At 54.4% G+C, this 13,069-nt stretch overlaps 4 protein-coding genes across 4 annotated transcripts in view; 2 read left to right on the forward strand and 2 right to left on the reverse strand.

Annotated features, from left to right (window-relative positions):
- Nucleotides 1-365: 365 nt before the first annotated feature.
- On the reverse strand, nucleotides 366-2,093 carry CONPUDRAFT_135893 (uncharacterized protein). Its single transcript, XM_007767985.1, has 8 exons — nucleotides 1,714-2,093; nucleotides 1,431-1,586; nucleotides 1,286-1,364; nucleotides 1,122-1,230; nucleotides 1,038-1,057; nucleotides 901-968; nucleotides 782-828; nucleotides 366-705 (listed from the first exon to the last, which is right to left on the reverse strand). The coding sequence occupies exons 1-8, from the start codon at nucleotides 1,927-1,929 to the stop codon at nucleotides 450-452; spliced, it is 951 nt and encodes a 316-aa protein (XP_007766175.1). The 5' UTR covers nucleotides 1,930-2,093; the 3' UTR covers nucleotides 366-449.
- Nucleotides 2,094-3,054: 961 nt separating this feature from the next.
- On the reverse strand, nucleotides 3,055-3,718 carry CONPUDRAFT_26322 (uncharacterized protein; the record flags this gene model as incomplete). The annotated part of the gene is made up of 5 exons (XM_007767031.1): nucleotides 3,055-3,101; nucleotides 3,168-3,187; nucleotides 3,257-3,365; nucleotides 3,428-3,506; nucleotides 3,563-3,718. Coding segments are annotated over 5 exons (411 nt in total), but the record flags the coding sequence as incomplete, so codon positions are not given.
- A 1,134-nt stretch (nucleotides 3,719-4,852) lies between these two features.
- On the forward strand, nucleotides 4,853-8,998 carry CONPUDRAFT_120433 (ATP-dependent protease La). Its single transcript, XM_007767986.1, has 6 exons — nucleotides 4,853-5,854; nucleotides 5,913-7,017; nucleotides 7,083-7,368; nucleotides 7,428-7,931; nucleotides 8,006-8,273; nucleotides 8,344-8,998. The coding sequence occupies exons 1-6, from the start codon at nucleotides 4,927-4,929 to the stop codon at nucleotides 8,601-8,603; spliced, it is 3,351 nt and encodes a 1,116-aa protein (XP_007766176.1). The 5' UTR covers nucleotides 4,853-4,926; the 3' UTR covers nucleotides 8,604-8,998.
- Nucleotides 8,999-9,796: 798 nt separating this feature from the next.
- Nucleotides 9,797-13,069, forward strand: part of CONPUDRAFT_120434 (cytochrome P450) — a gene marked incomplete at both ends in the record, with an annotated part of 6,924 nt that continues 3,651 nt past the window's right edge. Inside the window, 6 exons of the mRNA XM_007767987.1 lie at nucleotides 9,797-9,986; nucleotides 10,040-10,154; nucleotides 10,234-10,422; nucleotides 10,482-10,639; nucleotides 10,707-10,819; nucleotides 10,888-10,987. Coding sequence (XP_007766177.1) covers nucleotides 9,797-9,986; nucleotides 10,040-10,154; nucleotides 10,234-10,422; nucleotides 10,482-10,639; nucleotides 10,707-10,819; nucleotides 10,888-10,987 — 865 coding nt within the window. The remainder of the gene's footprint in view (nucleotides 9,987-10,039; nucleotides 10,155-10,233; nucleotides 10,423-10,481; nucleotides 10,640-10,706; nucleotides 10,820-10,887; nucleotides 10,988-13,069) is intronic.

Here is a 13,069-nt window from a genome sequence, read left to right on the forward strand (position 1 = left end):
GTTATCGGCATACCGCTTCACCTATATCGACAAGGGGCCGGACAGATTGCAACAGAAAATGTGTTTGGGTATCTTTAAGAATCTACCATGGTCTTTCTCCTTGAAAGTGTACATGTTACCGCATCGCTCTCAGTAAAGAAGCCCTCCAACCTGACCTTGATATCTCGAAGTCTGAGGTGCATGGCCCAGGAAATCAAGCCACATCCAGGAAGCGTACAATTACCTGGGATTACGCCATGGTAGTGTCGTTGCCAAACATTAATGCACAGCGGGAGCGTATTCATCACCATAACCTTCAAAACTGATGACCGGGAGGCGGGGTGGATTACAGAGCCTCGGGGAACTTGGTTCCGTTGATAAACGCGGGTGCTTCTAGTATTGCATGAGCTCGAACAGCCTCGAGCTATAAACGTTACAATCGTTGCTACAGGTCAGATCTTCAGTCATCGTTATCGTAACCGTCGACTCCCTATCGACACATCCTCCGACACAGAGTCCGGCGGAAAAACCGCACTAAAATGCATACTCGGCGCGATATCCGCCAGCTGCTGCTGCTCCCTCCGATCGCTCCTGTCTCTCGCGAACCCGACGCGCGCGTTGTTCAGCATGAACGAGATGCCCGCGACGATCGCGTGGCAGTCTGTTCCCATCGCGTTCAGGTTGGAGCCGGCGGCGTATACGATGAAGTAGAAGATCGTCCATATCCTGTGTGTGGTGGTGGATGCGGTCTTGTTTCAGCTGTGTGATGCGCAGAGGGGATGGTCAGTGGATGGAGGCGTACGCGTATATGGCGGAGCTCTCGATGAATGTGTGGACGGCGTAGACCGACTGCATTGGGACGTATGTGGATCACCAGGTCAGTAAAATAAGCAGGAATGTGATATTGAGAGAGTCGCGTACGTTTTCGCCAATGCTTCCTGCTTTAACGGTGTCCCTTTTGGTGCTCCATATTCTGTAGACGATCATGGCTTGGGAGAGGCAGAGCCATCGTCAGCATTCTGCTGTGTTTGAGTGCGGAATGAAACTGTAAGACGAACTTGTGCAGTAGACGTTTGTACTGCAACTCGGTGTTCAATATGGCATGCAGGGGGCGGTTCGAGGATAGCTATACGAGGGCTTACGTTAATATAAAAGAACAGACCGCCAGAATCCACCGAGCGACGACTGGGTCGAACTCGTTCCCCGCGATGCTCGCGGAGGCAAACTCGTACGTCTGAAATCCACCGGTGACTGCATTCTTGGATCGTCACCCAAATTCAGAGTGAGAGCGCTGTAGGAGACGGACCGATGAGACCGACGAGCGACATGCACGGTAAGACGATCACGAGAAAGTGCCGGTTCCAGACCATCCAGAGCCTGTATATCTTTGGTTTTTGAGCCATCAGCATCCCTTTGAACATCTGCTCCACTGCATGGATAAAGCGACTCACCAGGATAGCGTCGACTGTGATCAACGTAGCGAGCAGGAACGCCGTCTGTGCGCCCTCGGCGCGCTCCCCCGCATGCGTGTAGTAGCCCATCGGATTCGTGCCGCCCTCGTAGATCGCGAACGCGTGGAAGAAGATGTATATCGTCATGATCCAGTGCTACGCATCACAGCATCCGCATTAGCTCATGCGACTATCCAGGTTAGCTTAAAACCCCAGGGCACATCGCGCCTCCATCACCACCCCAATCACACTTGGGGCAGTGCTCAGTGGAGACCCTACTCACCCCAGTGACGAACGTGAATATGCACCCCGACGCAACGAGCAGCAGGCCCAGCCGTTTCTCCGTCTTGCGGGACTGCAGGTCGCCGTGCGCGGTCTCGCGGCGGCGCGAGAGGAGGTAGTACGTCGACGCGATCGAGAGGAGGAAGAAGATGCCCCAGAGCGCGCTCGTGAGCGCGAGCGAGGCGATGACGGTGTTCGTCAGCGGGATTGGTGCCATCGCCCTCCAGCGTACCGGTGAGCCCCCGCGTAGGGATGAGCTGAGGTGGAGGGGGGAGGGAGGGCAGAGAAGAGCGCTGTGCGCGGCCTGCCGCGAGTGTTTATGAACTAAAAACAAGGCGTCTGCGAAGACGCCATATCCGCCGGCGCCTAGGTGCCGGACACGAGGCGGCCCTTGCTTGCGAGTTTGGATTGAGGGAACGTTCCGAAGCCTAATCGACATCAGCGGTACCTTTCATGTTCGGGGGAAAAGGCAGAGCCGCCGAGCGCTTGACAATGCGTATATGATGTCCCATGATAGGCGCTATTGCTGATTGTAAGAGATGTCCTATCGCGGGTACTCTCCTAGCAGACCTTGACACGTGCTCAGACAGAGGCTTCGCGCCTCACGAAGGGAGGCTTCGCTATACAACGGAGGAGCTTTGAGACTGAGATGGGACAAAAGAACGGCGAAGCTCGGTGACCACGTTGATTCTGTCGTTGAACGGGATGTTAATCCACGGGCTGTACACGCGGAACATGCCGAAGTGGCAGTGCCGGCGCTTAACGATTTACGATCAGCGTACAGTTCTAGAGTACATTCAACCTCTCGCCAACGCATCCCCCGACAAACACACGCATTAATCCAGAAATATTTCCTCAACACCTACACACTACTGCCCCCGCCCACCGTACCCGCCGAAATCGCCGTCAACCCAAACCCCTGCGCGCTCCCAGGCTCCCACCCCCGCTCGTGCCCGTGCCCCCAGCGCTCGCCCTCGCGCTCCTCGCTCCGCGCGTTCGCGAACCCGACGCGCGCGTTGTTGAGCATGAACGAGACGCCCGCGACGACCGCGTGGCAGTCTGTGCCCGGCGCGGAGAGGTTCGACCCGGCTGCGTAGACGATGAAGTAGAAGATGGTCCATAGTCTGAGGATGGGGTTGGGATTAGTGGTGTGGTGCGGTGCGGTGCGATGTGAGGGCAGAAGACGTACGCGTAGAGGGCTGCGCTTTCGATGAATACGTGCAGTGCGTAGAGGGACTAGATCGCGAGAGGGGAAGAAGGGGATGGTTAGGTTAGGTATGTGAAAGTGAGAAGAGAGAGGGAGAGAGAATCGAGCGCGTACGTTCTCGCCGATGCTGCCAGCTTGAACCGTGTCCCTTTTAGTGCGCCATACGCGCCACACTATCATAGCTTGTGAACCGTGCAACTACGCATGAGATTTTGTCTTGAATAGATGCATAGGAGAGAGAAACCGACTTGTACAATAGACGTTGGTACTAGGACCCAACCTCTGTTCAGTGCCTTTCCAATGAAAAAGAGTAGGACTTTGGTGGGGGAGAACTCACGTCAGGATGAAAGAACAGTTCGCCAAGATCCACCGCGCGAGGTTCGGGTCGTTCGCGCCGCCCTTGACGTTTGCGGCTGCGAAACTGTAGACTTGGAATGTACCGCCGACTGCGCGAGTCGGGTTGAGCACGAACGACGGACGGGGATTGCGGCGACGAAGACGAACTAACCTAAGAGACCAACGAGGGAGAGTATGGGGAGAACGACGACCATGATGTGTCGATTCCAGACCATCCATAGTCTGTATATCTGGGAGGATCGGTCAGAAGCGCTGCGGGTTGAAAAATGTCGAGCATAAAGCGTACCAAGACGATGTCGACAGTGATCAGCGTGGCGATCAGAAACGCGGTCTGAACGGCCTCGGCGTGCTGTCCCGCGTACGTATAATAGTATTGTGGCTCCCGGCCGCCCTCGTAGATCGCAAACGCGTGAAAGAAGATGTATACCGTCATAATCCAGTGCTATGCATCATCGTGATCATCCGCTCAGCTCATCGCTCGCGCCTTTGGAACAGGGAGAACTCACCGCGGTCGCAAACGTGAATATCCACCCGGACGCGAACAGCAGCAGCCCCAGCCTCTTTTCTGTTTTCGTGCTTTGCAGCCCGCCGTGCGCGGTCTCGCGCCGGCGCGCGAGGAGGTAGTACGTCGACGCGATCGAGAGGAGGAGGAAGAGTCCCCAGAGCGCGCTCGCGAGCGGGAGAGAGGCGATGACGCAGTTGATGAAGGAGGGCTGCCAGATCATTATTTGTATCGTGAGCCTCCTTGAATGTAATCAGAACCGAGTCCTGCAGGTGCGCCAGCGGTCAAAGACAGCGGATATACGCAAGAGGGCGCATGGGTAATATAGGAATCGCGGAATACAAGGACGACCTTGGGCGTTTCGCGGGAGACGCAATGTGCATCGCCATCCTGTATACTATGGTAGACGGGAAGCACGAGGCGGGCCTGATCTGGGGGTGGGTCCCGAGAACGTTCCCGGCTGACTTCTATCATGATCAGTGGGAACTTGGGCGCTTAGGATGAGAATAAGGCGTGTCTTGTGATAGGAGGTTGGCGGGCGGGAAGAAGATAAAGGTCGAAGGTATTCTCGAGTAGAGGGTGGGGATTGCATACGAAACAAGTCGTGTCTTGGCTGAAGGCTCCGGAGATTGCGAGGCAGGAGGGTGAAGCGAATAATCGCTAAAAGGACGTCGACCATCGCAGACGTGTGGGGCTGAGTAATGGAAAATCACCAAGATGCTGTATAGATTGTAATCAATTCTCAAGACACTGCTGTGGTTCTTTCTTTTATGTTGTAAAGACAGGTCTAGGCTCGTGGTATAAGTTAGCCGATGCTGTGCGGCTAGGTCCCCGAGATGTTGAGCGGCGGCGGCCACTCATTAGTGCTGGCGCTGAAGCTGTGAGCTGACGATGAAGTATGGTTTGAGCATGGATTGTTTCTTGCTTATACCTCCGTGGTAAAGTTAGCGGGAGAGTGAAGGCCGGGTTTAGGGCTGGCGCGTCGCATGCGGCAAGGATAGGGGCTAATTGGCCAATAAGAGAGACAAATGACGCGGCTTATTTTCCGGGATTAGTCACACTCTGCACTTACCCATTTCTTAGTTTTCGGAGAGTTGTTGTTGTTGGCCAACTTGTGCTGGCTTCAGACTTTGACTGCAACTAAAGGGATGGCGTGGGCTGCTGCTCTCCGCGGCCTCACCGCCCTACACACAACGCGCAGATTCGCCGCTGTCACTGCACGGACCACCCCAGCTGTCGGCGCACGGCTGCTGTCGACGTCACTCGCCGCACGCGCACGACCATCCAGCCTCGTCCACTCCCCCCGCTGGACGAACAAGTCTTCCGACCGCGAACATGACGGGGAGAACGAAGACGACCACGACGGCGACCACCCGTCCGACGACAAACGTGTCCCCGTAGACGGCCAGGAAGACGGCACACCACCCTCCGCTCCGTCCTCCTCTTCCTCCTCCGCTTCCTCTGCCCCATCCTCCCCTGGCTCTCCTCCTGACTCTGACTCCCCCGGTTCCTCCGACCCTTCCGACCCCCCTCCACCCACCCAGCCCCCCTCCAACTCGTCCATCGCGAAGCAGTCCGTCCCCGAAATCTACCCCCAGGTCCTCGCCCTCCCCATCGCCCGCCGCCCGCTCTTCCCCGGCTTCTACAAAGCCGTCGTCGTGCGCAACCCCGCCGTCGTCCGCGCCATCAAGGACGCCATGAAGCGCGGCCAGCCCTACCTCGGCGCCTTCCTCCTCAAGGACGAGCACACAGACGCGGACGTCATCACCGACCTCGACGCCGTCCACCCCGTCGGCGTCTTCGCGCAAATCACATCGGTCTTTTCGGCAGGCTCGGGCTCCGCTGCGGGCTCCGCTTCTGGTTCTGGTAACGCGGCTTCCGGTGCCCCTGGTGCAGAGGAGGAGGAAGGCCTGACGGCTGTGTTGTACCCGCACAGGAGGATTCGGATTACGGAGCTCATCAAGCCTGGCGGCGAAGGCCCGGCGATGGCCAAGATTGACGAGGCGAGTGAGCCTCAGACTGTCACGCCCCCGCCGACGCCTCCTCCGTCCGAGCCCGAGTCCAAAGTTCCGCCTGGTACGTCACCCTTATCGCCGCCCGCCCGCACACTTCTGACTAAGATGATTATCAACAGGTCCCCCGCAAACGTCCTTTTTGCACTCGCACGCCGTGAGCGTCGTGGCCGTCGAGAACCTGCCGACGGCGCCGTACAACAAGGACGACCAGTACATCCGCGCGTTCATGTCCGAGCTCGTGTCCGTGTTCAAGGACATCGCGCAGCTGAACCCGCTCTTCCGCGACCAGATCACCAACTTCTCGATCCACCAGTCCGCCGCGAACGTGTTCGACGAGCCCGACAGGCTCGCGGACTTTGCCGCCGCGGTGTCGAGCGGCGGCGTGCAGGAGCTGCAGGAGGTGCTCGAGGCGACGCAGGTCGAGGAGCGGCTGCGCCGCGCGCTGCTTGTGCTCAAGAAGGAGCTGATCAATGCGCAGCTGCAGAGCAAGCTCGCGCGCGACGTGGACAGCAAGATCGCGAAGCGGCAGCGCGAGTATTACCTTATGGAGCAGCTCAAGGGCATCAAGCGCGAGCTCGGGATGGAGACGGACGGGAAAGATAGGCTGTTAGAGAAATTCCGCGAGCGCGCGGCGGCGCTGAAGATGCCCGAGGGCGTGCGCAAGGTGTTCGACGAGGAGCTGGGGAAGCTCGCGCATCTGGAGCCGGCGGCGAGCGAGGCGAACGTGACGAGGAATTATCTGGACTGGCTCACGCAGATCCCGTGGGGCACGCATTCGCCGGAGAACTTTAGTCTGCGGCACGCGCAGGGTGTGCTCGATGCGGACCACTATGGGCTCAAGGACGTCAAGGAGCGCATTCTCGAGTTTTTGGCGGTCGGCAAGCTGCGCGGCAGTGTGCAGGGCAAGATCATTCTGCTCTCGGGCCCGCCGGGCGTCGGCAAGACGTCTATTGGCAAGTCGATCGCGCGGGCGCTCGGGCGGCAGTTTTTCAGGTTCAGTGTGGGCGGGCTGACGGACGTGGCGGAGATCAAGGGCCACCGGCGGACGTATGTCGGTGCGCTGCCGGGCAAGATTATTCAGGCGCTCAAGCGCGTGGGCACGGAGAACCCGCTTGTGCTCATTGACGAGGTGGATAAGATCGGGCGGGGGCATAATGGGGATCCGGCGAGTGCGCTGCTGGAGATGCTTGATCCGGAGCAGAATAGCGCGTTTTTGGATCATTAGTGCGTTTCTCTTTTTGGTTGTGGTTTTATAACTGCCCGTGGACTGACGGGTGGTGATTGGGTAGTATGGACGTTCCCGTTGACCTCTCGCGCGTTTTGTTCGTCTGCACGGCTAACAACCTCGACACGATTCCTGCGCCGCTTTTGGACCGGATGGAGGTTCTCGAGGTGTCTGGATACGTGTCAGAGGAGAAGGTGGCCATCGCGCAGCGCTATCTCGCGCCGCAGGCCAAGGAGGCGTCCGGTCTCAAGGACGCGGATGTGGAGATCGACAGGGAGGCGGTTGATGTGCTTATCAAGTGGTATTGTCGCGAGAGCGGGGTGCGGGGGCTCAAGAAGCAGATTGAGAAGGTGTGTTTTTGACATTGTTTAATGGCTTGGTAGCGGTGCGCTGATGCGCTGATGGGTAGATTTACCGCAAGGCTGCGCTTAAGCTTGTTGATGATATCGGCGAGGAGACGCTCCCTGAGCCGTCTGCGCCTGCGCACGCGGTGACTTCGGCGACTGCCAAGACTGAGGAGGGTGCTACGGGCACAGTCGAGAGCCAGGAGCCGCCCGCGAACGAGCCCAACGCCGCTCCGGAGTCTTCGACCTCGACTCCCTCTGAGACCGCGTCAGCCGAATCATCGACGTCCACGCCCTCGGAAGGTGCCGCAACGCAGGAAGATGGGTCTAGCTCAGGCGAAAGCGGAGAAGAGGGCGATCGCAAGGCGGTGACGACGCAGGAGCGCCAGCCGCTGAAGCTCCCGCCGGACGTGCACGTCCGCGTCACGCCCGAGACGCTCAAGGACTACGTCGGTCCGCCGCTGTATTACCGCGACAGGATGTACACGCGTGCGCCGCCGCCGGGTGTGTCTACTGGTCTTGGGTTCCTCGGGAATGGGAGCGGGGCTGTTATGCCTATTGAGGCTACGGTGCGTTGCTCCATCCTGGACCGTTTGCTTTTCCCTCCCGTGCTAATGCGAATATCGTTTGTGTGTGTGCGCAGGCGATGCCCGGCAAAGGCAACCTGCAGCTGACGGGGAAGCTGGGCGAGGTGATCCGGGAGAGCGCGCAGATTGCGCTGTCGTGGGTGAAGGCGCACGGGTACGAGCTGGGGATCACGAAGACGCGCGAGGAGGCGTTTATCGGGGAGCGCGATATCCATGTGCATATGCCCGAGGGGTCGATTGGGAAGGAGGGCCCGAGCGCGGGGACGGCGCTGTTGAGCGCGTTTGTGAGTTTGTTTACGAGGACGCGGGTGCATCCGGACATTGGTGCGTTTTTTTCCCAGTTTGTGGTCTTTGCTGTGTATTCGGTGGGCTGAGACTTGGCGCGGTTGAATAGCGATGACGGGCGAGATCTCGCTCGTGGGCCAGGTGCTCCCCGTCGGCGGGCTCAAGGAGAAGATTCTGGCTGCGCACCGTGCGGGGATCAAGACGCTGCTCGCGCCCGCTGCGAATCGGGCGGATATAGAGGAGAATGTGCCGGCGAGTGTGAAGGAGGGGATCCGGTTCGTGTATGTCGAGGAGGTGCGCGAGGTGCTCGAGGAGGTGTTTAAGGGCACTGAGCTGGCGGAGAGGATCAAGGAGACGTTGAAGGATTGAGTGTTGATTGTCTCTCTGGCTCCGGCTCCGGCTCCGGCTCTGGCTCTGGCTCTGGTTGTGGGGAGGAAGTGAAGTGAGTATCTTATGCAATGGATTATTTAGAAGGCGGGCTCGGGTGTCCGGCCTCGAGAAGGAGCGGCGGTGGTGGTAGATGTTGCGGTGTCACTCTTGCTTTCGTACAGCACGCATACTTAGGCATTTCATTCGGTCAGTTCTCAGCTATAGAATTCCTCGCACAGTACTTCCTTTTCTTTCTCTTTTCACAAAGCAAACGTTGTTAACGTATCTCGCATACATCCTTTTCTCGTCCGCTCTCTATTTCGTGCGTAGAGGAGGTTACTGTATCATATAACTCGCACACGTATTACTCACCAGCTCAGATCATTGCATGTTTTTACTGTGCTGTGCCGAGTGAGGCAGGATTCCGTGTGGACTGGCGACAGTTGGACGCTAAGAAGCGATTTGTAGTATGTATCGGCGGTTTCGTTGGTCACCGGGATGGGGGCCAAATTCCCTTTCACGTGTTCTTGTGTGTGGAAACCTGTCACGATGTCCAGTGAGTGAGTCATATCTTTGGAGCCTTTCATTGAGGACTGACCGGACTTGAGACTGACTCATTATGAGCGTCCTTGATCTCTAGCTCCCGAGTCGCGAGATATGAAGTGCGGATGATGGAGTTCGAATTAACAGCTTGTTAGCTTATGTTAGTAACTTTGCGTGCGGAGCGGCGGCGGCGATGACCTCAAGTTGCTAGTGCTCGGTTTTCGGACTAGGTTCATAGGGGTTTTCAGGCTAAGGCTAATCGCCTTCCTTATACTCCGGGTGAAGGCTTAGTACGGGCAGGTAAGTTACGAATATTGTATAGTCCTAGTGCTTTAACACGTCCCACCAACCAAGCGATATCTGTGCTGCATGCCCCAAAATTTCATTCGTTCAGACTCCATTGCTTATATGACCGCGCTGTGCACCTCGATGGATCTTAGTCTAGCCGACGTTGGTCGACACTACTGCTCTTTTGCTTATAAAATTGTTCCGCTGATTCATCGATGCACAATTCACAGGACACCGGCATCTTTCTTGGGCGGGAAAATGCTATGTACTTAACGAGGGTTCGATATCCTTCGTACGGTATATATAAGCCCTCTAATCACGCTCAGTCTAACCCCACGCTGCCATAGGCTCTACCATGATGCATGAATTTCGCAATCTCAGCTGCAGTTGCTATTCTAGCAGTGGTGCTTACCATCGCACTCCGCACTCGCCGCAGGCTGCGGGAGAAAGGCTTTCCGCCAGGGCCGGATCCGCTCCCACTTCTAGGCAATGTTCACCAAGTTAATTCCACATGTCCGAGGCTCACATTCACGGAGTGGAAGCGCGTATACGGTATCGTACCCTGGCTCTGAATTGGCATTCAACTCAGCTCATCATCTCATCAGGGGATATCGTTTACTGCAGCATGCTAGGCAGAGAATTTGTGATCGTCAACTCGGAGAAAGTGGCGGAGGACCTGATGGATAAACGCTCGCGAAACTACTCAAACAGGATGGACATGTCGCATCTGTTTGAATCGTGAGTGTGTCGATTATTTCTACCTATGAATTCCAAGAGATTCTGAACAGTAATGCCGCAGGTATGGGTTAATTTCCGATACCGTCAGCTTGAATCATGACGACTTATGGCGAGCACATCGACGTGTTCTCCAGCAAACATTACGCCCAGAAGCTCTCGTTGTCTACCGGCACACACAACTCCGTTGCGCAGCGACTCTGCTGCAAAATTTGCATGATACCCCATCATCGTGGTGGGGACATATTCGCACGTCCGTTCATAAACCTTTGTGAATCCGTTTTGGTTTTGGCTCACACGAGTAAAATCTAGATTCTCAGCTGCCACCATCATGGGAGCTATGTATGACCACGACCTTCCCGCAGATCCCAAAGACGACAAAGCGTTCTGCACCGTGGTTGAAGGAAAAGATCTCAAAGTCCATCTTGGCTCCCTAGGGATGATTTCCCTTCTTACCGTGTTTCCTATGCGTAAGCTGTCACACACTTCCGTCGTAAAGTTAACTCAATGAAGTTTTAATGGCACATCCACCACCAGTGAAATATGTGCCTACGTGGTTTCCAGTCGGACGCTATATGAACGCTGCAAAATTTGTTCGAGCTATGGACGAGATGATCGAGACGCCTTATGACATACTACAAAAACGAACAGTGAGTAGCTTCATGACATCATACTAGCTGTCACCTTCGAAGTTGAACTTCATCATACCTACCTTCAGGCTACTGGAGAAGCAAGGCCTTGTGTGATATCCGAAGCGCTATCTAAATTTCAAGATGATTCCAAGTTGGACAACGTTGAGCAAGTCATCAAACATGCTTGTGGTACGGCATACTCTGGTCAGTACACTGCAAAGTCAATATCATGTGTCCAAACTGACTAAGGTCTCCATCGAAAGCTGGAGAAGAGACGGTTGGTACAAGTAAACCGCTTGCTTCCTTGTCACTGACCGAGTCGTACGGTGTTTAGACAGGTTCTACATTGATTATCTTCATTCTCGCCATGGTTCTTCACCCCAATATCCAAACACTAGCTCAAGAAGAGATAGACATGGTTGTAGGGACAGACAACCTTCCCAGCTACAACGACAAGCCGGCGTTGCCTTACCTCGAAGCTCTATTGCGGGAAACACTAAGGTGGAGGCCTGTTGCCCCTCTTGGTACGTGTACCACACCACATCTTGTTTCTAGCTCTTTCAGCGTTGGGTTGAGTTAGCTCATAGGAATACCGCATGCTGCAAATGACGAGGATGTGTATGAAGGCTATCGTATTCCCAAGGGTAATTCTTTGAGTATTATTGTATAGATATATCTTCTAATAACTGCATGCAGGAGCCGTCATCATTCCCAATATTTGGTGCGTCCCAGTATCGGGAATCACACATTAACCGTGCCAATCAAAGATTAGGGCTATGGCTCAAGACAAGGATAAGTACCCCGACCCGGATACCTTTGATCCCAGTCGATTCTTCGACTCCGACGGACAGCTTACGAACGATACATGCGAATTTGTGTTCGGCTTCGGACGCCGCGTTTGTCCCGGAAGGCACTTTGCGCAAGCGTCAATTTGGATAGCAATGGCGCACATTCTCGCAACTTTTACTATCGAGCGAGCGAAAGATACCTCTGGAGAGCCAACCGAGCCAGCTCCAGATTGGGCAGAAGGGGTGACGTGGTGAGTTGCAAGGTCAGTAATTAATCCTAGATGCCGTATTGATGTTTGGGTCTCTTGTGATAGGCACCCCAAACCTTTCCCATGCAGCTTTGTCCCTAGGAAAAGTGAAGATGGTAGCGCATATTAGTCCACTATTGGAAGTACTATCGAGTTATATTTTTTTGCATAGACTATGAAATTTGAGGACATTTATACACTGGCGGTGCGGCGATGATAGCAAGCGAAATACTACGATTTGGCGGAAACAAAACAAGCGATAGATTATTGTAATACTTGGTTTCGGCATTCGTTTTTCATTGCATTGTGATATTTTGTGGACTTACACTTGGGTCACAGTGACCCGAGAGTTGTCAGAAAGGGTGCATTGCGAGAATAGGGACGGAGACACAAACGGAGATGCTGGCATCCCCTGGGAATGCGACCTTGTATTTTCCCACATCACTGCTTGTTCTTCTCCACGACACATATTACATCGAACACCACACAGCTTCAGTGACACTATAGCCCAAGAATTGCTCAGCACTTTCAGCATCAGATAGCCGAGAGAGTCGTGAGTATGTTGGCGGCTCTATCTACTGCTGTTAGAGATATCCGTCACCGGAGTCTCAAGGATCCGTTAACCAGCCGGCTATCTATAAACGAATCATATTGACCTCCCTCTTTGTCTTTCACCGTTCTCTGGCGCACAATTAGGTGGGTGAACTTCTCTCCCTTCTATGACCACCACACAGGGTGCATTTTAGGATAACTAGTGACAAGTTATGTAAAACTTATCTTTAGATTAGTCCGAACATGTTGACCAAAAATGGTCTAAGTCATTCGACAGATATTGTAAACCTATCGAATTAGTGTCTACAAAACATCGGTCCCACTTACGGTGAATTTATTCTAAAAGAATTGTTAAAGTGGTTTATGCTAAATTCTGGATGAATCAAAGCAGTTATGTAAATGTTATTCAAGACTTTTTGTGCACATATGATGAGTGGTAGTTTAATTAGATGATTGATACCTTTAGCATATGTTTTAGCAAAATCTAACATATCTGCTAATATGTAATCTTAAAATAACATTACAGTATCTGCTGAATCTAAAACTAATCCGAAAATCTTATTTGAAACACATTGGGAAAATATTAATTACCTAAATACCAGTGGAAGTGAGGGCTCAGGCGTCATTAACACAACATACGAGGGAGGAGTTTTAGGACGAGAAGGCAGTAGATCATCTCG

This window comes from Coniophora puteana (assembly GCF_000271625.1).
Source record: "Coniophora puteana RWD-64-598 SS2 unplaced genomic scaffold CONPUscaffold_3, whole genome shotgun sequence".
Lineage (NCBI taxonomy): Eukaryota > Fungi > Basidiomycota > Agaricomycetes > Boletales > Coniophoraceae > Coniophora > Coniophora puteana.